This window comes from Diabrotica virgifera, chromosome 5, assembly GCF_917563875.1.
Source record: "Diabrotica virgifera virgifera chromosome 5, PGI_DIABVI_V3a".
Lineage (NCBI taxonomy): Eukaryota > Metazoa > Arthropoda > Insecta > Coleoptera > Chrysomelidae > Diabrotica > Diabrotica virgifera.
The window spans coordinates 14,208,121-14,235,169 of record NC_065447.1 but is presented as its reverse complement, the minus strand read 5'-3'; the positions used below and the strand labels follow the sequence as shown (position 1 = coordinate 14,235,169).

The window sequence follows — 27,049 nt, the reverse complement described above, 5'->3', positions numbered from 1 at the left end:
TCAGGCTGTATCGACCTCAAAAAATATAATTAGACCCGCAAAAATCCTTACAAAACTTTAAACAAACATGGTTTTTGGGGGGTTTAAAAGGTTTTCGCCCAATTTTTGAACATCCTAATATACTCAGTTATTTCAAATTATACATAATCTATTAACAAAACCTTGAGTTGATCTATGTTGCAGTCTATAAAATGGAGAAAATCCCCAAAACCCCCCTAAAAAAACAGTTTTCTGGATTTTTCAAGATGGCGCACCTGACGGAAAAATCTGAAAAAAATCAGAGAGATAGCTTTTGATAAAATACACAAAATGTAAAAAAAATTGGACCTGCAGCCCCCTTCAAAAAAAAGTTATAGGTTTTAAAAAAGTTAAAAAAAATTTGAGGTTGTGTACACTCGGCCTAAGGGTCCATAAAAAATGGACATGTTTTGTAAAAGCCTCAGCTACACGTGTGAATTTTTTGAAATTATTAAATGAATTGCAACCCAATTAAAAAAAATTAAATCTAAAAATCTACGTTTTTGGCTGTGTGGGGAGGGGTAAGGGGGGTGGCGAGCTAAAAATCCGCGTTATCTCATTTTTTAATTGCACAGAACGTAAAAAAATTAAAAAAAATTGAATTCTGGGAGTGAGGGCATTTTGCTTATCTTAACGGGGGGTACCCTTTATGCTTTGAGATGTGGTGCTGGAGAAGAATACTGCACATACCTTGAACAGCTCATAGGACAAACGTTTACATTCTAAACCAACTCGAGATTAAAAAAAAGGCTGTCCACAATATGTCTGCAACCAATTCTTCAATTCTTCAGTCACGTGGTTCGCAGAGGTCACGGTAGTTTGGAGAGATTATTTCTGGAAACGTCCCGGGGAGAAGATCAAGAGGACGATCACCAACTAGATGGTCCGACCAAATTAAGAATTTAGCTGGAAACTCATTCTGCGAAGCTCTTACAGCAGCTGAAGATAGAGACCAATGGACAAAAAAATGTTATGAATATTGGAAAAAATCACGATCCTCAGTAATGGAGAAACGACAAGAGAGAGAACAAAATTACTTAAAAGATGGGCTAAAATAGTTGAAAACCATTTTCTCAAGTGTATTGAGCGAAATTAAGACTACCTATTAAGAAAAATAACAAAAAATCGTGCATTTTTTCCTTAGATTTATAATATCAAACCACCCTGGTATTTACAGTAAACGTGGTATATTTTAGCCAACTCTTGGACAGACATAATAAGGATTAAAATTGAAACTAAAATTTGAAAAGCTGTCATTTTCGGTTAAAATCATTTATTCATGATCATGCTTCAGTGCAACAGTAAATTGTTTTGATGTTTTTTTTCAACCGTACAGGCAGCTCATATACATTTCTGTTTAAAGGTGGGATTTTCCGTTGAATATTATTTATGTATTGCATGACAATTGTTTTGTTTCACTTTTGCAGTGTGTCAACAGACTCTCTTCACAAAAAATTGCGATTTTGCGGAGCACGTTTTACCAAACTTTGACGTAAATCATTGTATCGGGTTAAACGCAAGAAGATACAATGCAAGCGAAAATACAATATTAACACCGTACATGTCTTATGGAAAATACACTAATCCAAGAAATTAACGCACCACCTTAAAGTGGGTCATTTTTGATGTCTCGAATTTCCTAAACCGGTTATCCGATTTAAGATATTTTTTACTATGTTATAGTCTTAACTATAGTCTCAGGTTTTCTTAACATTCCGCTTTTTGATTCATTCGCTTATTTTGGATAATAAAAAAATTAGATACTGTAACAATTAGTCATGGTCTTCATCAATACAGGATGTTTCAATAAGTACGATAAACTTTAAGGGGTAATTCTGTATAAAAAATAATGACAGTTTGCTTTATAAACTTATGACCGCAATGCTTCGTTTCCGAGATACGGGATGTTGAAATTTTTGTTACAAAATGACGATTTATTTATTGCTCTAAACCGGTGGAGATATGCAAATGAAATGTGGTAGGTTTTAAGAGGTAGTTATTGCGCATTTTTTGATTTACAATTAAGAATTTTATATTCTCCATTGGGCCAATGGTGAATCTTGAATCCCCTCGTGGGATGTGGAGGGTAGCGGCTCCTACCACGCAGCAATGAGACGTTTGTCTCGCAGGAGACCAGGAACAAATGTCTGATTTTGGGTATTGTCTCAGTGGTTCGATTATACGAAGCAATTTTGAAAAAACTATCCACAGTTCCCATTTGTTAGTTAACATGATTTATATCAAATTTGGAGAAAGTGCTCTCTTACATTTGCAGATGTATTTGTGAAGAAAGTTCGTAGCACGACTGCATTTATTCGCATATGCATATTTATATATTTTTGTCTTATTACTTTTGTTTATGAGCAATGTATATACAAAGTCTCCCAACTTGTATAACTCATAATTTAAAATTTTGAAATAACCCTTTAAAATGACGTTAAATTAATGTAAAAACGTTGATTAATGTTGTCGGTTGATTCGTCATTGCCGCTCCACCATATTTCAACAATTCATTTCATATCCCTTCTTTATCTGCAGATTTTCTGTTCTTTAGTTTTTCAAATGTTTTTTGTACTTCATGCTTGCTTATGTGAACTTCGTTTATGGTAATGTCCAATGTTTCTGGTTCCTACGTCATTTGTTGTTCTTCTGCAGATAACTTCTTTAGATGGCCAATCCATGCATCCTTTTCGATGAGTTTTGGGTCTATTAATTCTTTCACCTCTGCTCTTTGACCTAAAGCGCCATATTTCTTTTTGTAAACCATAGAAATCGTGCTCAGTTTTTTGACAAGCGTTCCCACTGCGCGTATTTAATTTTTCTTACAAGTGTATATGAAGAGATGAAATGAAAGAAATGAAATTTTTATTCTTTTGTAATCTTCGTACGTTTCTTGTGTATGGTTTCCCATGTACTTCAGGTAAGCTTTTTTCTTTTGCTTACATTTTTCCTTCACCACTGTACAGAACCACGGAGTTTTTCACTTTTGAAGATACTTGCTTTTATTTGTTTCTATCTTTCGTTCAGAGCTTCTTTTGCTTAGTCTAAGCGAGTTACCAGTAGTCTATGAAACAAAAGTTTGTGTGAAACTTTTGTAAAAACTTACAATTTTCGCACTATTTATCAATCAAACCATATTTTTAAGTACTTTGTATTTTTTTAATAAAAGATGCAACTCACGTTAATTTTACTATCGAGTAGTTCCTAATTCACATAGAAAATCGTTTAAACGAACAAAATAATTATGATCTATTTCACACTAACGCACGTATGAGTAAAAATATTGTATAAATTCACTTTTGGGACACTTTGTAGCATTAATTATCTCAAAAAATGTGAATTCATTTCATCTTTTTTCATTTTTTTTCTTTTCTTTCTTTTTGATAATTGAATGGATCCGCCGAATAACGTTGTAAGAGCCACATCACTTGTTTTTCAGAAATAGAAAAAAAAAGTTTTAAAATTATAACAATGGCAAACTTATACATTTTAAGGGTTAGCAATAGAGTTTGTAAATACAAATTACAAACTGTATTACTCACCCTTAAAATGTATAAACTCACCATTATCACAATGTTAAACTTTTTCTTCGACTTCTCAAAAACAAACAATGTGGCGCTTACAACGTTATTCGGCGGACCCTTTTAATTGATTCCACTACAAACGAGACCTTTTCCCGCGAATTTTCACAAGGATCGGATTGTTTTACGAGATTGTTGGATAACTACGTGGCTCAGTCAAGTTTTTTTCGACAAAAAACATTTAATTTTTCAATATATCCTTCTGCTTGCTCAATATCTTTATTCCGACGATATTCCAGATTAAAAAAGCATTCCAATCCTTGAAATATCTATACGTTTACTACATGATTCCATTTTTTGCTGGAAGAGAATTTTCGCTCGTCCATTGTTGGAAAGTGTACATTAGACGGCGCACGTTCCCGGTGTCGCCCCGTTCCGTTCTACGATAAACTAGCCGATGCTTTGTGTCGTCCACGCCTCCGTCGTAAGATGAATTAGGTTTTAACCTGGACAGTTTAGTTCCTATCTTACTTCTTTTCTGTTTTGATTTTGATTGGTACTAAGCTTTTCAAATACAAGTATTTTTGCTCTCAATAATTGAAATTATTACTATCAACGGACTATGAACGGTAATATGTTTCATTCGTTCCTTTGATTTCATGCGATTTCATGTGTAGCGATCTGTCTATTTTTGTCCGACATTTATATGAGTATATTGATTCATTTTCTCGCACAGTGCATTTGATTCTATTCTACACGTGTTTCTGATCTCATCTTCTTGCTTTTTTGTAACTTGTTTTCCTCGATGTTTCCTCAATTATCCGTATATCTGAAATACTCTAGCAGAACCTCCTCTAAGATTCTCTTTTCGCTCTTCTTATTTCTTTGTTGTATTCCATAAGAATTTTGTACGTTTCCCAGTTCTCCAAATATTTGGCTTCATTTAATAGGCTCTAGATTCTAGGATAGGCTTCTTTTCTTAGGTTTTCCAGCTTTCTTCTTCACCAAGGCGTTTGTTGGTTATTAATCTTAGTTTTTATTAGGAAGTTCTCGTGGTAGGATGTGAGAATTGCTTCCGTAATTCGATCATTCGCCTTTTCAATATAAAAACATGTTTTGATATTAGTGTAGCTAATTAAGGGTGGTTTGCCTTACTTCATTGTTGTTTATAGTACATGTCCGTTATGTGCCGAATTTGATAGTTATACTCTGTCGAAGGCCTTTTTTAAATCGATGAAACAGATGGACTGGTTTGTTGTATTCAATTAATTTCTTGGCTGTTGACAAATACCGCATCGCCACATGATACTATTCCTTATTTATTTATACACACTTTATTTGTGAAATTTTATTTCTATTCCCAGTTTGTTTGTACGTTTTGCTCATGTATAAAAACGCCTGTCCGTATTATTTTACATTTTTTATATGCATTTCCACAGCTATGTAAAAAATACATTTAAATAAATTTATAAATGTTTAACCAAAAGGATGAAATGATAATATTTGTATTGCATCTATGTACACAATGTCCAGTGCATGAGAAGCCATTTTTTAATTCTTTATGTATTCACTTAAAAAATGAGAAGTTGAAGTTAGGTTAGTCATCACTTGTTTACGTATTCAGTACGTAATTAAGAAAGAATAAGTTGATCGAATGATCGAAAACTGTGCAATAAGATAACAAAGCATCAATTTTAAACACAAGATTTATTTTTCTGGAAAAAAGGTGTATCGTATGAAAATAGGAGAAAAATCAATTTGGGTAAATAAATCTTTTGAAAAGATATAAAATTTAAATCATGTGCATTGACGAAACGAATCTCTCTTAATTTTGCTTATGACTGAACTACCTATACAAACACACTATTAGAACAGTTAAAGTCGTTGACACATTCTCAAACGAATTCCATCCAGAAAAAGGTGCCAGACAAGGATGTATACTGTCTCCACAATTATTTAACATATATGGAAAGCATATGAGAAGAGCGCTCAATAAATGATCGAAAAATAAGCAATCTGCGTTTTTTTTGTTTCTTAAAAATAGTCAAGAATTAATTGATCTCATCCGACTGGTTGCAAACGAAAGTCAAATGTTTGGTATGCAGTTAAACATCTCAAAGACAAAAACCCATGATAGTGGATAGATTACATAACAACAATCTACAAATAACTACGATTGACCGGTTTGAGGTTGTGAGCTCATACTTATAGCTGGGTACTACTATACACAGGAGTATACAGGAAGAAATAAAAACGTAGATGTTACCTAGCAAAAGACGCTGTAGGAAAGATGGCCAAAATATGAAAGATCTCCCAAATTTCACGATGTTAATATTCCCAATGCTGACATGGGGATCCTAAAAATGCGTAAAAAAGAAAGATAATTAGAATTAGTTCAGTTGGAGAAATGCTCAGTTTGAGAAGAATGTTATGAATTCCGTGGACCGACCACAGAACAAATAATTCAATTTGAAATGAGCTAAAGGTCAACAAACCGCTCTCCAGCAAAGTCCATCTCCAACAATTGAAATACTTTGGACATGTTATGAGAGCAGACACAGAAAATATGGAAATACTTATTACCCAAGGAAAGGTAGAAGAGTAGAAGGCCAAAAATGACGAGGAAGATCTCCAACAAGATGGATGAATAAAATTACAGGAATATATGCATGAGTTAAAAGAATTGACTAGATATAGAGATCTTTGGAGACGACATCATGATGACCACTACACTTCTTCTGGGGGCTTAGCACTGAAGAGAGAGGATCGCGTTCTTTTTCATTGCTGTACATTAATACATACAATATTTTAATTGCTCTCTGATTCGCTTATTACATATACATTCTTAACTAACCTATGTTCTGCTTCGTATCTTTGTGACTGTGCATTGTCGATCGTCCATGTATATTCTGTGTATATTCGTTGCTAAAATTAATTGTTATTGCTCTACCAATCAGTGATACTTTTGTAGCTCCTTCCGGTCCGCCCGTCGGCTTCGTGGGGTCGGCCAGGAGCTCTTCGGAGATAATAACCCAGTGGCAGCCGCCGTTGGAAGAACACCGCAACGGGCAAATTCTTGGATATATCATACGGTATAGGCTGTACGGGTACAAGGAAAGTCCTTGGACTATCAGGAATATTACGAACGAGGTAAGTGGGAATTTTGGAAAGATTATACATCTTAGATAAATAGTTGATGTAGGTAGTCAAAACCATATTAGATGACCGATATGTAATTAAGCGATAATCAGTGGAACTCAAACAGTTTCTTTAAAATTTAATTCCAATCACTTGAAAAGTAAATTATTTTATGTTAAGTAAGAATGTTGGATTTTGCCCGATTAAAAGCGAATGGAAGCAGTACTTCAGCTCTATGAGCACTGTTGCCATATGCTTAATGAGGTATACTTTCCCCGGATGGGATCTGGCATGGGTGAGGTATAGGTACATACCCATACAAGTGTGACACCTAAGTTCTCGGCATACCCACTCTAGCCTAGCAACCACATTATAGCTCTTGACAGGTCCGTAGCTACTTAACTATCTGTGCATATATTAATATCCGCTTAGAGTCCAAATCCCTTATGTTAATTTCTCTTTCACAATTCAAGAGGGCGATACCGTGGATTATCTAATAATCCTCGTAGATATAAGTGAGCGTTTCAAACATCTAGTATAATTAATAATGTGGCTATGAGAGATTAGAAAGCCACTTGACAACTAACCGGTCAAACTGGAGGTCAAATACCTTCACTACTGGTCCAGAACTCTAGATACCTTTTTAATAAGGTCCTAAGACTATCTCTACTCATGATACTATGACAAGAAGATAAATCAACGCGCATGATGGTCTTGCATCCCTATCGCTCACTGTGACGTAAACCAGAGACAACTTTCCTGGCGCCAAGTTGAATTCTGTCGTGTTAATACAATAGTTATCTCTCACGTGTTGCTTCAAAACGTATTGAATGAGATTTTTGTTTCTTCGTTTATGTAGAAAAAAACTTTTATATTATATAGTTATATAAATTTTGTGGTGAAAACGTTCAGTTAACTGTGTTAATATCACCTAAATTGTTTATCGAACGCAAGTTGCCCTCGGCTATCTGTACCTACTTTATAAAGAAGACTAATTTTTGTTTACCATGTATTGTGCAGTGGTTGGTTGTTTAAACAATAACAATAAAAAAAGTAAAACTTTTTCAAAGTGTCGTTTTTTCGTGTTTTTCCTAGAGACAAACACATACGTAAAGTGTGGGTCTCCAAGTGTTTTCAGCGAGACAAATTTAATGTAGGTAGATACCGCGAAAATATTATGCTCAAAACATTTATAGAAGCTGACTATTGTTTAAAAGAAAAACTATTGAGATTACCTGACAACAAGTGGAAGTTAAGAAATGATGCAATACCTTCTCTTCATTTAATAAAGACCCCAAGTGCTAAAAAATCGATTGAAAATACACGCAAAAGAAGAATAGAGATAAGAAATGTATTAAAAAACATGTAAGTATTTTGATTTTATACACAATTTAACGAGAGACAAAATGTTTCTATAGATACTAATGGCCATTTTAATAAAACTCTGAATTGGAAGTAACACTTTATTTTTGATAGCTCCATAAGTAAGTCATTTTGAATATATTTTTTACTACGAATATGATAATAAAATGTGTTCTTTATATATTTAACCTTTATTACAGAGAAAACACAAATGAACTACAACCTGAAATCAACCTGAAATGTCAAATGTGTTAGATCAGATTGCAAAACAAGCAGTAGAAGAAACTTGCGACACAAACTTTAAGGATATCGCTACTCAAACTGTAATGTAAGAGAAAAAACCTATTTTTAAAATCTACAAATTTACATAATACATATTTGTTATGATCTACTTAAAAATTATTTAATTTAAGTGAAAACGACATAGTCAAAAAGCCATGGAACAAATAAAGAATTTGCAAACTGAAAATAAAAAATTGAAGGAACTTCTTAGTGGAGATAAGGAGGAAAAAAGTACAGAAAGAATTTTTACTAAAGGGCAGTTAAAAAAATTAAAAACTAAAATAAAATTAAGTGGTAAATTGAAGATATTGCTTCAGCAATTTCTGTGCACGCTGCAGGGGCAAGGTCCTATCGTTTATTAAGAAAAAGAGGCTACCCCCTTCCAGCTGTAGGAACGTTAAGACGAAGGGATTCCGGATGCTAACGATAAATCTTTTACTTGGGTAAACCACGTTTCTGAGGGTACTTTACTAAAACCAACCCTGGAATTTGTAACCAAATGTAGTGAACTGGAACATAGTTTTCGTACTTATAATCGAAGTACATTAAAAATTAGTAAACATTATCTGAAAAACTTATTAAAAGAAGCAAAACAAGTAAATCTCAGTGACGACGTAAAATTACTTTTTTTTTAGATGTAAAATGTATTTTAAAATAAGGATGCTAAATAAAAATATTAAAGATAATTATAATATTCGCAAGAGAAAAATCATAAAAATTGTCAAATAATATCATAAATAAATAAATAATAATAAATAATATTCATAAAGTCTGAAGTATGACACGCTTTTCGTTTATTTTTCAAATTATTTACGTTTTACCGGCTTTGTATAATATTTAATTTGTCTTATAGCTTTATTTATTTTGTTTGTAATGTACACAATAAAATCGTAGATTCATGTATTTCTATAATTAATTTTACAAATTAATTATGCATTTTCAAAGCACGTATTCACATAAAGTAACTAGTTATGAATTCTTAGTGCAACATATGGCATCAAGGGCCACTCACCGTTAACAGTTCAAGTTTCAAGTTATTCATTTATAGTAATGAAACAGCGTTGCCATATGATTCATCGTCAAAATAAGATACAAACAAGTTCCCTGGTTTAGTCTCGCAGTGACGTCATGCGCCAGTCGATTGAATTTAGAATTGCAAGTGTGCATATCTTCCTGTCATAGTATCATGATCTCTACTAGTACTGAAGACCATTTCAATGACGATTGAATTCCAGGAAGGGTGGAACATGAACATGGATCAGTTAATTTTCCCCCTTTCCTAAATATCCTGGCACACAGATCGGAGTAATTTTCTTCACGAACTTTCTTAAATATGTCATGCTTTTTTTCTAATTCTTCACTTTCTGAAAATCATATCGTACATCCACTTTTTTTAGTCGACGATATTTTTTGTTTTATTTTTGAAGTTATACTTCTTTAGGCGCGATTGAAAGTAAAATTTCATAATACTGCGCGCATGCACACACAGACAGTATGGCGTTTAGTTGCTGAATCTTTCAAGTTATGTATAAATATATCAGTGCAAGAAAAGGTGTGAAAAGAATATATTAGTGTTTTTAGTAAATATATTTATTATAATTTTTGTATCTTTGGATTTGTCTTCCTCAGGAGTAAGATGAGTATTATTAAAACATTTTATTGTATATTTATTATATATACTTGTCTGTTTGTTACCGTGAATTGTCATTAGGTACGTCCGAACCGATACAGACACAGTCCGGAGCAATCCTATACTTTTTTTAAATTTTTTTGAAAGCGGTAAGCACAAAATTAGTTGGGTGTTTAAAAAAATTAAAACAAACTGTTTAAAGTATATTTATTTTTAAGAAATCATATAATAGAAGTATAACTTCTTACGTGCGTACAAAGTACACACACATTCTTTTTTTTTTATCTTTGTTGTCTTTTTGCTTTGTAATAATAATATTATTTATTAATAGTAATACCAAGGATTTTGATACCTCTTTCATTGTGTTGTGTAAGCTGAAATATCTTTTCTACATAAATGATAACCAACAATGGGGAGAGAATGCAACCGTGTCTCCGCATATTTCTAATCCCAATGTGAGCCCAATTTATTTTAACATTGATGCCCTACATTGTCAAATGCTTTTTGGTAACCAATGAAGCAAATGAAGATCTTCTGTTGATCATAACAATTTGAACCAACAACATTATGCCAAAAAGTGCTTCTAATATACCTCCACTATTTTGAATCCAAATTGAGAGAAAATTTAGTTTAGCAAATTTTATTATTAATTAGTACTTAAAAAAACAACTTTTATAATTAATCCATACTTTGTTATGTATTATAGGCCCAGCGAAACTATCTCATAACTGATTTAATAACCTGGAAAGACTACGTAGTACAAATCGCAGCTTACAACAACAAAGGAGTTGGAGTGTTCACAGACGGAGCCAAAATCAAAACCAAAGAAGGTAAAATAATTTTTAAAACAATCGATTAATTTCGTTTTCAATGTAATTCGTTGTAGGAGTACCTGAAGCGCCCCCTATAATAAAGAAAGTCAAACCTTTGAATTCGACGTCTATACAAATATGGTGGACACCTCCGGATCCACAAAAGATCAACGGCATAAACCAGGGCTACAAAATCCAGTCGTGGCAATGGCATCCAACGAGAGGCAACATCGAAACAAACATGATGACTGTACATCCGAATCTTCTAGATCCTTATGCCGAACAGACAGCTGTGATGACTCACCTCGAAAAGTTCAAAGCTTACAATATCACTGTGCTTTGTTTCACTGATCCTGGTGATGGACAGATGAGCGAGATGCATCACGTAAAAACCAAAGAGGACGGTAAGGTTACCACATTTTTTTTCTTGCATAAAAATTCAGTGTACTATGATCGCTCTAAAGTGTGGTAACATTATTTTAGCGGATATTGCAAACAAAGAACTAGTAATTTGCTAATATATGAGTAAATGTTGTTTATTGTATATTCTTTTCAGTTCCAAATGAAGTTTCCAACTTACAATTCGACGAGATCAGCGACAGAGCCGTCAAAGTGCTGTGGAAACCCCCTAAAAAGATCAACGGCATTCTAAAAGGTTACCAGCTAACATACCAAATAAAAGACGAACCTAGCACAATTCGTGTCAAAAATTTGACAGCTGACACTTTGAGCATAAAGGTCAATGACCTCCAAGCGACTACACATTATCGTTTCGAAGTAACCGCTTGGACGGCCGTTGGACCAGGTCCATCTAAGATAGCGATCATTCAGTCTGGTGTGGAGCCTGTGCTGCCTCATCCACCTTCCAAGCTAGCTTTGTCCAACATCGAAGCATTTTCTGTAGTTTTACAGTTTACTCCAGGTTTCGATGGGAATTCTTCAATCACGAAATGGACCGTAGAAGCCCAAACTTCAAGGAATACTTCTTGGTTTGTTGTCTACGAAATTTCTGATCCGGATGCTACTACCATCGCTGTAACTGGTCTTGTACCTTTTACAGTTTATAAATTAAGACTGATCGCTAATAATGTTGTCGGTGCTTCCGTACCAAGTGAGTCTACTAAGGAATTTCAAACTATTCAGGCTCCACCAGCATTTCCTCCGAGGAATGTCACAGTTAGAGCTATGAGTGCCACAGAATTGAGAGTTCGATGGATCGTAAGTATTTTTGCGTTTGTTGTAAAGGTCGTTTGGCTAACATTTTGTTTTAATTTGCAGCCTCTACAGCAAATAGAATGGTTTGGAAATCCAAGAGGTTACAACATTACATATACAGAAATCCGTACTGGATTTGCTCACAGTTCCAACATCGAAGACCATACAGCAAATTCACATGTAATTATCGGATTGGAGGAGTATGCTTTGTATGAAGTGAAGATGCAAGCTTGCAATGACGTAGGGTGTTCACCATCAGGACCTACAGCTCTTGAGAGAACCAGGGAAGATGGTAGGTAATTCATAGTTTAAATGATACTTGTGGTACTAAAATCTATTTTCTCTTTATAGTTCCTTCTTTTGGTCCCATGAACGTAGAAGCTAATGCGACATCTTCAACAACCATAGTGGTAAGATGGGGTGACGTTCCGAAGGAACACCAAAATGGTCTTATAGAAGGTTTCAAAGTGTTTTATGCTGCCGAAAATAAGGCTCCAGTACATCACAAACAAATAGCGAGCAATTCGACGTTCACTACCACATTGACCGAACTGAAGAAATTTGTGGTATATCACATTCAAGTTCTAGGGTACACGAGGTTGGGAGATGGTGAGCCCAGTGCACCTGCAGTTCGAGTCAGAACATACGAAGATGGTAAGTACAAAAATACAGTGCTTGTTCATATTATGTCTCCATCTCCAACTATTTTCTGAACTAAGGTCTTTAACACGTTTCGTGCTCATCTTGAACAAACGCCACTTGGCTGGTACCACGTACTTTAATGGTTCATTTAGTAATATCGTACTACCGTCGACACTCGTGCGTCGTGGACACCCTTGACGAAACCCTCGTGACGACAGTCGTGCGTCGTGGACACTGAACGAGTTAAATAAGCGCTCGATAAATTATTGTACATTGGCAATTACAAGCCATAAGATAAATAATAAATTTCCCAGACGTTACTTCTCACGAAAAGTCCCAATTTTTTATGAGAGTCCATTTTTTTTAAATTCACTTAGGCCTACGTTGTACCCTAATTCAATGAAAAGAAAAACAAAGTAAAAACACGCGAAAAAAACAAAAGATAAAAATATTAAGAAATACGAAAAGTATCAAAAATATCTTAACTTTGGACAGGGGTCTCGAAGACACTAATCGAACTTCCACTACATACTGCTCAGGGAAAAATGAATTTAAATTCAAAATATGTATATTTTTATAAACAAATCTTTACAGGGGAAAAATACCGATATTACAATGGCATAACGGGATATTTCTTGGCACTTCTTTAAAAAATTAGTTGCTATATTAGCGATGATTGCTGCATCGATGTATGGGGAATTATAGTTAGAACACGAGCGGTATTTTTTGAAAATATTAGGTTAGGTTACTCATTGAAAAGTGATGACTATTAACAAAATAATTTCGTGGGAAAATATTTATATGATTAAAAATTTGTGTATAAGTATGCTTTTGACACCTTACACATTACCCGACCATCATCATCACCAATCAGCCCTTTGCATCCAATGCTGGATATAGGCCTCCCCTATTTCCGTCCACTGTCTTCTGTCCTGGGCACTTTGAATCCAATTTGTGGTCATTCTTTTTATATCGTCCGTCCAACGCGTGGATGGTCTTCCTCTACTTCTTTTATCGGCTCTTGGTCTGCACTCGAGCAACCTCTTTGTCCATCTCCCATCTGTCAGACAGGCCACATGACCGGCCCAGTTCCATTGAAGTTTAGACACCTGACATTCAACATATGTGACTCTTGTTCTCGATTCTTGACTCTTGTTCTTCGTTTGTTATATGGTCCCGCAATGACACACCAATCATTGACCTTTCCATCTTACGTTGCGCAAATCTTAGCTTCCTAGCAGATGCGATGTTAATGTTAGGGTTTCATAGGTCATAACCGGCAAAACGCATTGATTAACACATTGCGTGCCACGTCGCTCATATATGAGAGACACAGATATATGAGAGACACAGATATTTCGCCAGAGGCTACGTCGCTCATTTTTAAACGTTTGACTAACTTTCATGGCCGTGGATATTGAAGCGTTTTAAATGTCTGCTCAGATGGGGTCAGGGATAAAATTAACTACATAGATATTGGGGTCGAAATGGGGATAAAGAAGAACGAACAGACACTCAAGCCTTCTTTTGCGAACGACAGCTCAGTGATTGTTGGATGGCAGGTCGTGGAATCGTTTTGAGGAATGGGAGGGATTTAGAAGAAACTAACTACCATAACCAAATAAACAAAGGATACTTACACTGACTATAGGACCTTTCTACTATTTAAACAAAATTGGACGCCGTTTGAAAAATCCTCTCATTAATTACTGGGTACTTACTGGACATATATCTGTACTTACGGGCACCAAACGGGGTGACATTCATGTGAGATTACTCTTTTGGGTCTAACTTGGCAACTTTCAACTTTATTCTTGGCTTCTATGCAACTACAATACAAATGCAAATACAATGCAACGTATTAAATTTAAAATTATTCGTTGTAGGATCGTTGTGAAATAATTAGTAATATTTCTAACAGGGCGGGCTTTGGATATTTTAATGAATGATATTACCAACACAAAATACAAGGAATAAATATTTATTAGGCGGGTTTAAAACAAAACATTGTAGCGGAATTTTGTAATGTTACAATATCAGTGGCCCTGAGAGTAGTAGCCCGATTAAAGCGTGGCACGCAATGTGTTAAAGACTTTTCGTTTCAAGCAGATTGGAAGATCACTTTTTAATAATATGTCTCTGAGTTTACCATACTGTGTCTCGGGACTGCGTCCAGCTCAACGATATCAAGCGCCTTATGGAAGTCCACAAAGGCAAGGACAAGTGGCCCAATGTACTCAATCGATTTTTCAATTACCGTCGTAACACATTGAAGATGGTCATTTGTTCCAAATCCACTGTGAAAACCGCTCTGTTCTATTGGTTGGTAAAAGTTCAATTTGTTTTCCAGTCTAGTGGTAATTATTCTTGTGAAAAGTTTATAGAGATGGCTCAGTAAACTAATTGGTCGGTAGTTTTCCAAATCAGCTGTATCCCTTTTTTTGCGGATTAGTTTCACTAAGGTGTTATACCATTTGTCTGGTAGAGTGCTGTTAAAAAGACAGAGTTTAAACAGGTCTCTTATTTTCTTGAGTAAATAGTTACCACCAATCTTAATTGCATCGGCAATCACACAGTCTTCACCAGGGGACTTATTATTTTTTGTTTTCTTCACTCAAAAAAATTTAGTTCGTAATATTGATTAACAGTGATTATTGAATAGTATTTCGTTGTAAGAACAATTTAATTTATTGAATAATAATTCGATTGAATAATAATTGTGAAAATAACTAGAGTACATTAATCAATAACACTCAATTTATTCAGACAATAAGTTAGTTTCGTATATTTAATAAATAATGGTAATTCTGGCAGCAAAGCAATTTCTTGATTTCGTAGATGATAAGTAAGTACCTTGGTTTATCGTGACAACGTACAGATTTTATTAAAACAATGTACAAATGTTGTTAATATAAAGTAAAATTTGATTATTCCATAGATGTAAACTGATTGTTGTGACAACGAATGCATTAATCAATCTACTACTGCGTTTAATAACCACAATCAATGCGTTCATGGTAACAATAAACGAAGTTGTTGAAACAATAAATGTTTTGCTTGACCATTTGAAATGTAACGACTTTTCCTTATCGTTATTTGTTAAACAATGCTGTTACCTCTGCCGAAGTGCCGAATAATTTCATTTCGTTTCCAAGTGTAGTCCGTACTGGAAGGAAGTTTTCGTGTGTCTATTATCGTATTCATTTTTTTTTTCGAATCCTGAGAAAACTAATTAGTATTTTTGAAAAATTTAAACGCAGAATAAAATATTACAGTATTTTCGTGGGTCTGAAGTACCTGAGAACTTCTATAATGATTATGTTAATAAGTCACAGGGGTGAAAAAGAGAAAATTTAGTATGATTTTTAATTTCAAATATACCATTCAAAATAAACTTTTTGTTTATTCTCAGGGACTTTCAGCCCTCGGTAATAATGTAATCTTTTATTCTGCGTTTAAATTTTTCAAAAATACTTATTAGTTTTCTCAGGATTCCAAAAAAAAATGAATGGGTTTAAAAAGAATTCGATCGAAATTTTGCACCTGCGCTCTCCAAAAGGATTAAAGTGTTATACATTTTTGGAATCACTATTTCAAACGCTTTTAAATGAGCTGTCACATGATGTACTTTCCCATTAAAAAAAACCAAAGATGTGGCTGTCACCTGAAGAGGGATCGTGTAAAGTTCGAAACATTGATGTTATAATATACTTTTATTATTTTAAAAATCTACCTGTCCGAGCGTTTTGCTTATGTGCTAAAAATAAATAAGTTAATAAGGGGACAATACTTTTTCCAGCGCACTGTATAAGTGAAATCATATGAGAAATCACACAGTGTAAAGTCCATTAGGTTTAGGACAAAAAAGGGGGATTTGCAAAATTATTATTAATCAATTAATATCATACATTGAGCTAATGCATTCATTAATTATCAATATAAAATACGTTCATAGTAGGGATGAATAGAATTGCTTGTAAGAATAACCGTATTTATTGTGGGAATGAACGGAATTAATTGTAAGAATAAACGGAAATAATTGTAGAAATAAACGAAATACGTTAGGAGAAATAACAGTGTTATTGACACAACGAATAGTCTTCGTCGGTCAATTAACGACGTTGTTGTGAACGTCAATGAATAGTGTTCGTTGGCTCAGTGAACAGTGTTCGTAATATTAATAAATGGATGTTCATCCATTCAATAAATGTAATACATTGGATCAACTAACGAACATAATGAATTGATGAACATCGCTTTGTTATTCCAATAAAACCAAGAATTGGACAAATTTTAAGTATTGTTTTTGTTGTCTGAATTAACATTTTTTATTAATATTACGTATCTTTTTCGTTGAGTGTTCAAGATTAGATTTATTTCGTCAAGGGTGATATCCGGTAGTAGTTCAGATCCTTGATTTACCATAGTTTTTAGTTTTAGTTTTTAGACACCTCGATATTCTTTTGATAATCTAAATTGAATATTATGTTTTCTTGCAGTTCCGGGAGCTCCATCGAACGTTTCGTTCCCAGACGTATCGTTGAGTTCAGCCCGTATAATTTGGGACGTTCCAGAAGAACCGAACGGCGAAATTTTAGCCTACAAAGTAACCTACCATCTGGACAACGTAAAAACGAACAATAAGTTCTCGAAGGAGTTTCCACCTTCCGAAAGAACTTTTAGGTTTACTCAGTTAGAGCCGGAGAAGTACTACTTGTTTTCGGTGACAGCCCAAACTAGACTAGGATGGGGAAAGACGGCGCATGCGTCGGTTTATACGACGAATAACCGAGATATACCGCAACCGCCTTCTATGCCACAGATCAGTAAGAGCCAGATCCAAAGCCATCATATCACTTTCAGTTGGACATCAGGTGTGTAACTTACATTTTTTTAGGCTTAACTATTAAATTTTTTTATACCGTTTTTCATTTCTCTTTTTATATTTACTAACGAATTAATAACTTTAGGTCGGGACGGTTTTGGTCCTCTCCGATACTACACCGTCCAGAAGATGGAGAATTTAGGCCCATGGCAATCTTTACCTGAAAGAGTCGATCCTCAACTTAATTCATATACAGTTTCTGGTTTAAAACCGTTTACATTGTATCGGTTTCGAATAAGAGCAACGAACGACATCGGACCGAGTCAGTTCAGTCCAGAATCGATAGAAGTCCGTACCTATCCAGCGGCTCCAAGCAAAGGTAAGTTGATATTTCATATTTCATTCCTATAGGGCTGTCCAGAAATTTCGTTACGTTTTGATCTGTAGCCGTTGGGGGCGGGGCTAGCGCGGCCATCTTAGCATCGTCGCGTTCCTCCGTTCAGTAGCTATCCAGCCGTGCTACGTTTATTTTATAACTCGAGAAGGACTGGATTGATTTGGCTACTTTAGATTTTGAAATATTTGTAGAAGTCTAAAGAAGAAGATCTTTACAATATCTCATCAGATATCAAATTTTATTAGTTATATTAAAAAGTATGTAAAAAATGTGTTTCTTGCTCAAATATATCTCTATTTTTAAAAATATCGAAAATTAATATCCAGAAAACATGCTTATAATTAAGTATAATTTTAAAACATTGTTTACTTACAATAATGAAAACTATTTTTCAAATAAAAATGAAAATTCAAGTTTGTGCATTACGCAATACATTCTAATATTTATAAATTTAACCAAACAATTCTAAATACCATATTTAGATCAAACAAAGTGCCAAACGCATGGATTTCACGGGAAATGTAAAAAAGTAAATAAACCCGAAGTTAGCAGCAGTTTTAGTGACGAAAATCTAAAGGAGTATAATATAACTGTGTGTATATGACAATAACATTGTTGCTTTTAGTATTTTCTTTACAATTTCATCATATTTTTCACCTTTTAAACCTTCCTTGGACTTCTACAAATGTTTTAAAATTGAAATTATCTAATTTGATTCAGTCATTTTGGAGTTTTATATAAAAAAGATATAACAAAATAAAATGACTTTATTAAACGTCATTTAATGTTTACATATCGAAACCGTACCGGACAGCGTGACTTGTCGCATTAGGATTTTATAAGATTAGATACTCTTTCATTGTCGACTCAGTATATTGTTTTTCTTATATTAAATCTCAAATACTTCTAGATCTTTACTCAAATGCTATAATATAAGCTTTACTTCGGAACATATGAAGTTGGAATGTGACAGCTCTGACACCATAAATCTGCCACGTGTCATTTGTTAATTCTTTTGCCATTAGTTGTAGATTTAAGCTCTACAAATCTTCCATTTGTCATTTTATCTATCATGAGTTCTGTGTCATCTGTCAATTCGTCAGTATAGTTCGATATGAAGAAGAAAGATACGAAGACCTTTGAGATCGTTTAGAGATGAAGTATGCACGGCTATAGAAGGGAGAAACCTGCAAGATGTAGTTTAGCAACATAGAAAGAGCTGGAGAGGACGGTTTAGAGAAAGAATCCAGGAAATTCATTGTTGTGGTAGTACTAGCTGAATAAGTTCAATAAGGATTTTCTACTTTTTCTTCGTCTATTTAAAAATGGTTTGAGCAATACTCTCACAAGGGAGTTTAAGTATGCTGCTGTGATAAAATATTTTTGTTTTTTAGGAGTTAGTGGTTTAAAGGTCATTCCCATCACCACCACTAGCGTCGAGGTATTCTGGGAAGCCATCGATGAGCAATATTGGTGTGGAGATAGTAAAAGCGGCGGGTACCGAGTGGTATTTCAACCTGTCTCCGATTTTCCAACTGCTCTTCAGGCAACGCCTAAAGAAGAAGTTATGGGTATCAATGTAAGTAATGAAATAATATCAATCAGTTTATGTTTCTTTTCGATTTAGAGGTGGTTCACCATCCCCACAGAAAAGTTTCAGATTTAAATTATTATTTATTATTTTAATAATGAATTTTACATCTGGAATTTTTCATCTTTTCCATTTAAAAAAAAAATAAGTTCAGAAGACTCCAATGGACAGGACACCTCACAATACATTCTGATGAAACAATACTAAGACAGGCATGAGAAAAAGTTCCAATTGGAAGAAGACCACGTAGACGACATCCACTCCGATGGCGAGATAATATAGCAGGAGACCTGAAAGCTATGGGCGTGGAGAATTGGATGAAGGCTGTGCAAGGCAGAAAGGAATGGAAGCATATTGTCAAGTTGTCTAAAATCCACGCAGGGCTGTAACGCCACGGAGTAATTGAGTATTCCAGACACTGATTTGACAATAATTGAAATACTGATGAAGCCAAATCTGGTTAATAATGATGCTCCTCTACAATTATCCCCAAATTTCTCCATTGTATGGATAAACATAAATATCTCAATTTCAGGCTAACAAAATGGTCCTCACGGAACTTCTTCAAGACAGAAACTATGAGATAGTCGTGATTCCATTTAACGCACAAGGGGAAGGTCCTATCAGTCCGCCGGTGACTGTGTATGTGGGCGAAGCGGTACCAACTGGGGAACCACGAGGTCTTCAAGGCGAACCGGTATCTTCTACTGAAGTTAGACTGAGGTGGAAACCACCACAACACCAGATGCAGAATGGGGAACTTCTAGGTTATAAAGTAAGTTGTCTCTTTATATCAATATACACTCGAGTGCAACAAAATCGATCATCTGAAAATTTGGTCATTTATGTTGTCTCGAATTTCCTAAACCTGTTGTCCGATTTAAGTGAGTTTTTACCATGTTATAGCCTTATTCATTAACAGTATCGCTGTAATAATATTGTTGCTAGACAGGTAAACTGTCATTGTATACCGGGTCTACGAATCAAACTGCGATGAACTTCGCGAGGGTGTGGAACTCGCTTACAACATAAAATTTCGATTTTGAGTTTTGGCAACAAATATGAAGTATTTGAAATACACCTAATAAACGCTGAATTTAAAATTTCACGTTACAAACTGTCTAAATGTTAAAAATTGCTTATTTTCGATTGCACAGGTACGTTTTTCGAAATCACACATAGTGCAGTCACTGAAGGTTTTCACCTCCGATTTCGTTGAACCTTCATCGATTTTCATGAAAATTGGTGAGTAATTAGAGGATACCTCAAGGAACAAAGGTGACATGATGCCAACATGCGCTTTTACCCTGGGGGTGGATGCCACCCCTTCTCGGGAGTGAAAATTATTTTATTAAAAATAATACCATAAGTCGTTAAAGGGACAAATTATAAGCAAAATTTATTATATAAAGTTATTAAAATAAATCAACACTTTTTGAGTTATTAAAGACCAAAGATTTTATTTTTTCGTAAAAAATGCATGTTTTAAATCGGTTTTTCACGTATAAATCAATAACTATAAGCTTTTACAAAAAAGTTATTATTACTGAAATTGAAGATAATAAAAAATTGAATACATTCCTCACATAAAGAACTAAACTAATGTTAGTTCAAAGTGAGTTATTGGCAATTGAATGTGTATTTTTTTCGACGAGTACAGATCTAAATATAAATATTCAAGCTTAAATAACGGGAAAACGATGCAATGTATAAAATATTCCTGCTAAACATTTGCCACAGTACTTCGGAATACCTATCAAATGAGCTTCAGAACAAGGTAATAACATCAAAATTAAGCAAGTTATAATGAAAATAAAAGAACCGTTTCGAATTTTTTAGGAAAAAGTGAAAAATAAAATCCTTACAAGAACTTCTTTATATTAGCATAAGTAATGTTTTAGATAATTTTGACTGGTTTAGAATGCATATTTTTGAAAAAAAGATATAATTTAAAAAATCATAATTTTTTAAATTATTGTAATTCTCATAATCTTTTGATAATAACTCCAAAAATACTCAATATACGTAAAAAATTATATATAACCAAATTTTAGTTTTTTCTGTGCCAAATATTTTACCTGTATTACTATTTCTATAGGGTAAAAAATAACCGAGATAGAAACGTTTAAATCTTAAATTTTGCTGTGGGAACCATGCAACTGGGGTCATTTAACCTTTTATTTTTAAAAAAGTAAGGGGTTTTAAAGATTAGGTTCAACGTGCTTAAATAGCACTTGGAATTAACTTTCAAACAGTTTTTAGATGAACCAGATATCGTAAACAAAAACGGAGTTATTAAAAAAAAACAATAACATTTTTTGGAAAAATTTTTAAAAGATAAATTTTGAAAAAATTTTGGAGCATAAATTTTAAAGCTATCAACATGTTCGGGGGCTCATTTAATAGGTATTTTTAAGTTCTTTGACAAATGTTTAATAAGTTTATGTTATAAAATGCATCAATGTCCAGTTATTTCAGCTTGAATACTTAGAGTTTTTTACTCGCCGAAAAAAATATACATTCAATTGCCTATAACTCACTTTTAGTTAACATTAAAAGGTTTTTGTAGTAAGGCGTTTATTTAATTTTTCATTAGCTTCAATTTTGATAATAACTTTTTTGTAAAAACTTTTACAAAAAAGTTTTCACTTTTTGAGTTATTGATGAAAAATTGGTTAAAAACATGCATTTTTCTCAAGAAAAATTAAAATCTTTGACCTTTAATAACTCAAAAAGTTTTGATTTATTTTAATTTAAGAGGTATAAATGACTATTTTGACGTTTTTAAATAGCTCTTGGAATAAAAATTTTAACCAGTTATTAGATGAGCTTGCTACTTTAAAATTTAACGGAGCTATTTACAAAAAACAATAACATTTTTTAGAAAATTTTTTAAAAGATACATTTTGAAACATTTTTGGTGCATAAACTTTAATGCTATCAACTTGTTCGAGCACTTATTTGATAGATATTTCAATGAGCTTTGACAAATGTTTAATAAGTTTATGTTATAAAATGCATCATTTTCCCGGTATTTAAGCTTGAATACTTAGATTTGGGTACTCGACGAAAGAAATATACATTCAATTACCTATAACTCACTTTCAGTTAACATTGAAAGGTTTTTCTAGTAAGGAATTTATTTGATTTTTTATTAGCCTCAATTTTGACAATAATAACTTTTTTGTAAAAACTTATAATTTTTGAGTTATTTATGAGAAATCGGTTAAAAACATGCATTTTTCTCACGAAAAATTAAAATCTTTGATCTTTAATAATTCAAAAAGTTTTGATTTATTTTAATAACTTTATATAACAAATTTTGCTTATAATTTGTCGCTCTATCGAATTGTGGGGTTATTTTTTATAAAATAATTTTCACCCCCGAGGAGGGGTGGCATCCACCCCAAGGGTAAAAGCGGAAGTTGGCACCATGTCACCTTTGTTCCTTGAGATATCCTCTAACCACTCACCAATTTTCATGCAAATCGATGGAGGTTCAACGAAATCGGAGGTAATAGCTCATATCCACCTTCAGTGACTCCACTAACAACTTTAGATACAAATTCCACTTAATGTTTTCTTCGTGGAAGTATTGCCCGTGTCGTGAGATCATCCTATTAACGGAAATTGATATTTTTTTATTTTTTTTAGATATTTTATTTGGTTCTAAACTCTCCGCAAAAATTGGACGAAGGCAAAAAATGGGAAGAAGAAATAGAAGTAGTGCCTGCATCGACTACCACTCACAGCTTGGTGTTCCTCGACAAATATACCGAATATAAAATTCAAGTATTGGCGTTTAATCCAGCCGGCGACGGACCCAGATCTCAGCCGGTGCGAGTAAAAACGCTGCAAGATTTGCCCAGTGCACCGACGAATTTGACTTTCTTCGAAATTACCATGAACAGTTTGACCGTCTCGTGGGACCCACCCAGGAAGAGGAATGGTGATATCGTTAGTTATATCGTTACGTATGAAACGGCAGAAGAAAATGAACGTAAGTTTCGTTTTCCTAGTTTCTTTAGGTTCCTTTTACTTTTTTGTCTATTCTTGTTTCTGCATTCTTTTTATCTTCCTTTATTTTGTTTTCATTGTTTTTTCACGTTTTCCTGACTTTCTACTCTTTTCTTGGTTCTTCCTTTCTCCTCGTTCCCTTTTCTTTTTGTATATTTTGCTTTCTAATCCTTTTCCTGATTTTTCTTGTTTCCTTTCTATTGCTTTCCACATTTCTTTACATCGTCCACATTATCTATCACCTGCCCTGCCCTCACTTTGACCTCTTTTTTTCTTGTTTCTTTTATCTTGTTAGAGCTACCCTGTATTTCTCTTCTCTCTTCATTCTAACCCATTTCATGATTTATCTAGGTTACTTATATTTTTTTTCCTATTATTGATTCAACATTCTTTTTGGTGTCCTGTATTTTGCCTCCTTTTGCTTGTTGTTTTCATGTTTTCCTTACTTTCTACTCTTTTCTTGATTCTTCTTTCCTCCTTGTTCATTGTATTTTTTCTACTTGTGTCTTTTGTTTTCTAATTCTTTTACTGATTGTTGTTGTTTCTTTATTCTTTCTTGCTTATACTTTCCTCATTCATTTTTGCCCCTGCACTTTTGTCTTATTTCTTTTAATTTGCTAGCCCGTATTTCTCTTCTCTCTTCGTTCTATTTCTTTTATGGCTTTTGTTTTCTAGTTCTCTTCCTGATAGCTCTAGGTTCCTTATACTTTTTTGCCTATTCCTGCTTTCACTTTAGTTTTATCTTCCTTTATTTTGCCCCTTTTTGCTTCTCGTTTTCATGTCTTCTTGATTTCCTACTCTTTTCTTGATTCCTTCTTTTCCTAGTTATTTTTTGTTCTTGTGTCTTTTGTTTATTAATCTTTCATTAATTTCTCTTGCTTTATTTAGCTTGCTAGCCCGTATTTCTCTTCTCTTTTCATTTTATGTCTCTTCTGTCTTAGTTTTCTATTCCTTTTTCCGATTTCTGTAGATTCCTGATACTATTTCACCTAATCTTGCTTCCACATTGTTTTTATCTTTCTTTAGTTTGTTTTCCTTTTCTCCTAGTTCGTTTTTGCTTCTTGTTTATTTTGTGGTATAATTCTTTACTTGATTTTTCATTCTTCCTTATGCTTTTTTGCTTATTTTTGTTTTTCACATTCTTTTTTATCCCTTGTTCCTTGATCTTGTATTCTTGTACTTCTTTTGGCGTCCTACCCTGCTCTTGATTTCTCTTCAGTCCTCGTTTCTTTTTTCTTCTTGTGAATTTTGTTGACACCCTTTTCCTGATTTCTCCTGTTTTCTTATCATATTTTGCTTATTCTTGCTTTCCACATTCTTATTTATCCTCCTTCCGTTATTTTCTCTAGCATTCCATTTGCTTCTTTTCTCTTGCCTCTTCATTCCATTTCATAAACCTCACCAAATATTGGGCGGTTTATGTACCATGATAATTATTACCTTATTACTCATTAAAATGCATTGGTTTTCGTTGCAGGTTATAGCAAGCAGGTGAAGCAAAAAGTAACGACGACCTATCTCCAAGTTCCTAGCTTGGAGGAAGAAGTGACATACACTTTTAAAGTGAAAGCACAGACTATAGATTACGGCCCTCCTATTGCTATTAACGTCACAACCGGACCACAAGAAGGTTCACCAAGTACACCGAAGGAACTTAGCCTGGTAAAAACGTTAACTAGTATCGAGTTGAGGTGGTTCAATGGAGCCACAGGCAAGGGGCCTATATTAGGGTACTACATTGAATCCAGGAAAAAAGGTATGTAAAAGATATAAATGATTCTTATAATTTACCAACATTATTTTATTTTTTAGACGACATCAGGTGGCAAACAGTAGCAAAAACTACTAATGGTCCTCTACAAGAGTTCACCGTACTCTACCAGAGCCTGTTACCTTCGACTTTGTACAAATTTAGAGTAACCCCCTACAACAAATTCGGAATAAGCTACCCCGCATATTCCGACGAATCAGTCCTGACTCCTTCGAAGCTCTATATGGAGTATGGACTTCTGCAACTCACTCCGTTCTACAGACAGACCTGGTTCATGGTCGCTTTGGCAGCTATGTCCATTATCATAATTATCATGATCATAGCTATATTGTGTGTGAAAAGCAAAAGTTATAAGTACAAACGTAAGTAAGATTAAATCTTTAATAGATATATTCCGGTAGGTGTATGGCGGAATTTAATTAAAACGACAAAGAAATAATGTGTACCACGAACGGTAATCTGTTTATTTATTTTGTGTGAACAAGCGGTGTGTTGTTGACCTATATCGACAATCGAAGGGTGTGTGTTGTGCAGACGCTGGTAGTAGACTGACTGGGTCGAACGAAACCCCACTGTTGTGTCAACTGATTTGCGGTTTCTTAGATAAACCAGAGAAAGCCATAAATTGGGAAACTTTATGGATTTCAAGAATTTTGACATAACGAGGCTGGGGACATCGTAATCAATTAAGAAGTGTTTCTTTGAAAGAAACAATAATCTTATACAATCTGTTTAACGTTTCGTTTAACATCTGCTCTGTATTTACATGTGAATTTATATGACACATATTAGGTATTTCGTTTTGCGAAAAGTTATTAAAAATAAAAATTAAAATTAGCAGAAAATAGTAATTACAGCGTAATGTTATGGATATAAAAATCAAAGAGACCATATAAACATAGTACTTAACCATGTTCTTAACCATTAGTTGTCATAGTTCTAAACTGAGATGATTACGTCGCCGTGGAGGTCAATAGGCTCAATCCACAAAAGTAAAATCCTGAGAAACGGTCGCTTAAAGATTTATTGTGACAAAATGAATTAGTTTTTGCAAATTTTAAGTATGAATTTATTGTTTTTTCAAGACCAAATTTTGAATATACATGATTATAGATTATACCTATTTACTTTATTAAATTAATTCATGTTTAAGTTGTTACTTAAAAAGATATGTGTATTAGACCTCTTGACCACGGAACAGTAACATAATAGTTACTATCTTGTGTTGCAGTCAAAAGCGTCAACCCTCAGAATTATTGGGTGAGATACTGATTATTAGTGGAAAAGCGTCTAAATTTTTTTATAATCTACAATACCTATTAATCTTGTTATCATTAAAAGTAAATAAGTAATATTATAAAAATGGTCGCATTTAGGTTCTCAAAATTTATTAATTCAAATAAGTAATACAAAAAAAAAAACGACAATCAATTTACAAAGTCAAGAACTAGACTAACATGGCTATATTCCCAAAGGCAAAATAATTTATTGTCAGTCTGCCTTGTAAATATGCGCTTTGAAGAGTCTTTACAAAATATCACAATGAGAATCAGAAGACAAGAAAAATTAAATTAAATTAAAAAAAAACAATTTTTAAGAAGAAAATATAAAAAAACTACTTTTATCATCATCGTAAGTTGGATATTATGCACCAATCAATTTTATCATTAGTAAAATAATACGAGGGTCGTTAAATAATCTCTTAGAAAAAGATAAAAAAAAAAACAAGATAAAAATAGTTGTCAGATAAAAGTTATACATTTTTTCCCTGTTCTGTTTGACACTTGTTTGTAATTAGCTGGTTGCTATATTTCTTATAATCTAAAAA

The 27,049-nt window shown here is 33.7% G+C and overlaps 1 protein-coding gene across 1 annotated transcript in view; it reads left to right on the top strand.

Annotated features, from left to right (window-relative positions):
* LOC114326926 (protein sidekick) overlaps nucleotides 1–27,049 on the top strand; it is a 1,222,968-nt gene that overhangs the window by 1,173,408 nt on the left and 22,511 nt on the right. The window contains exons 13-25 of the mRNA XM_050652287.1: nucleotides 6,511–6,689; nucleotides 10,658–10,781; nucleotides 10,838–11,167; nucleotides 11,320–11,981; nucleotides 12,042–12,270; nucleotides 12,330–12,632; nucleotides 17,120–17,494; nucleotides 17,591–17,824; nucleotides 19,237–19,421; nucleotides 19,969–20,208; nucleotides 23,088–23,433; nucleotides 24,928–25,206; nucleotides 25,263–25,583. Of these exons, the coding sequence (XP_050508244.1) occupies nucleotides 6,511–6,689; nucleotides 10,658–10,781; nucleotides 10,838–11,167; nucleotides 11,320–11,981; nucleotides 12,042–12,270; nucleotides 12,330–12,632; nucleotides 17,120–17,494; nucleotides 17,591–17,824; nucleotides 19,237–19,421; nucleotides 19,969–20,208; nucleotides 23,088–23,433; nucleotides 24,928–25,206; nucleotides 25,263–25,583 (3,807 nt within the window). The remainder of the gene's footprint in view (nucleotides 1–6,510; nucleotides 6,690–10,657; nucleotides 10,782–10,837; nucleotides 11,168–11,319; nucleotides 11,982–12,041; nucleotides 12,271–12,329; nucleotides 12,633–17,119; nucleotides 17,495–17,590; nucleotides 17,825–19,236; nucleotides 19,422–19,968; nucleotides 20,209–23,087; nucleotides 23,434–24,927; nucleotides 25,207–25,262; nucleotides 25,584–27,049) is intronic.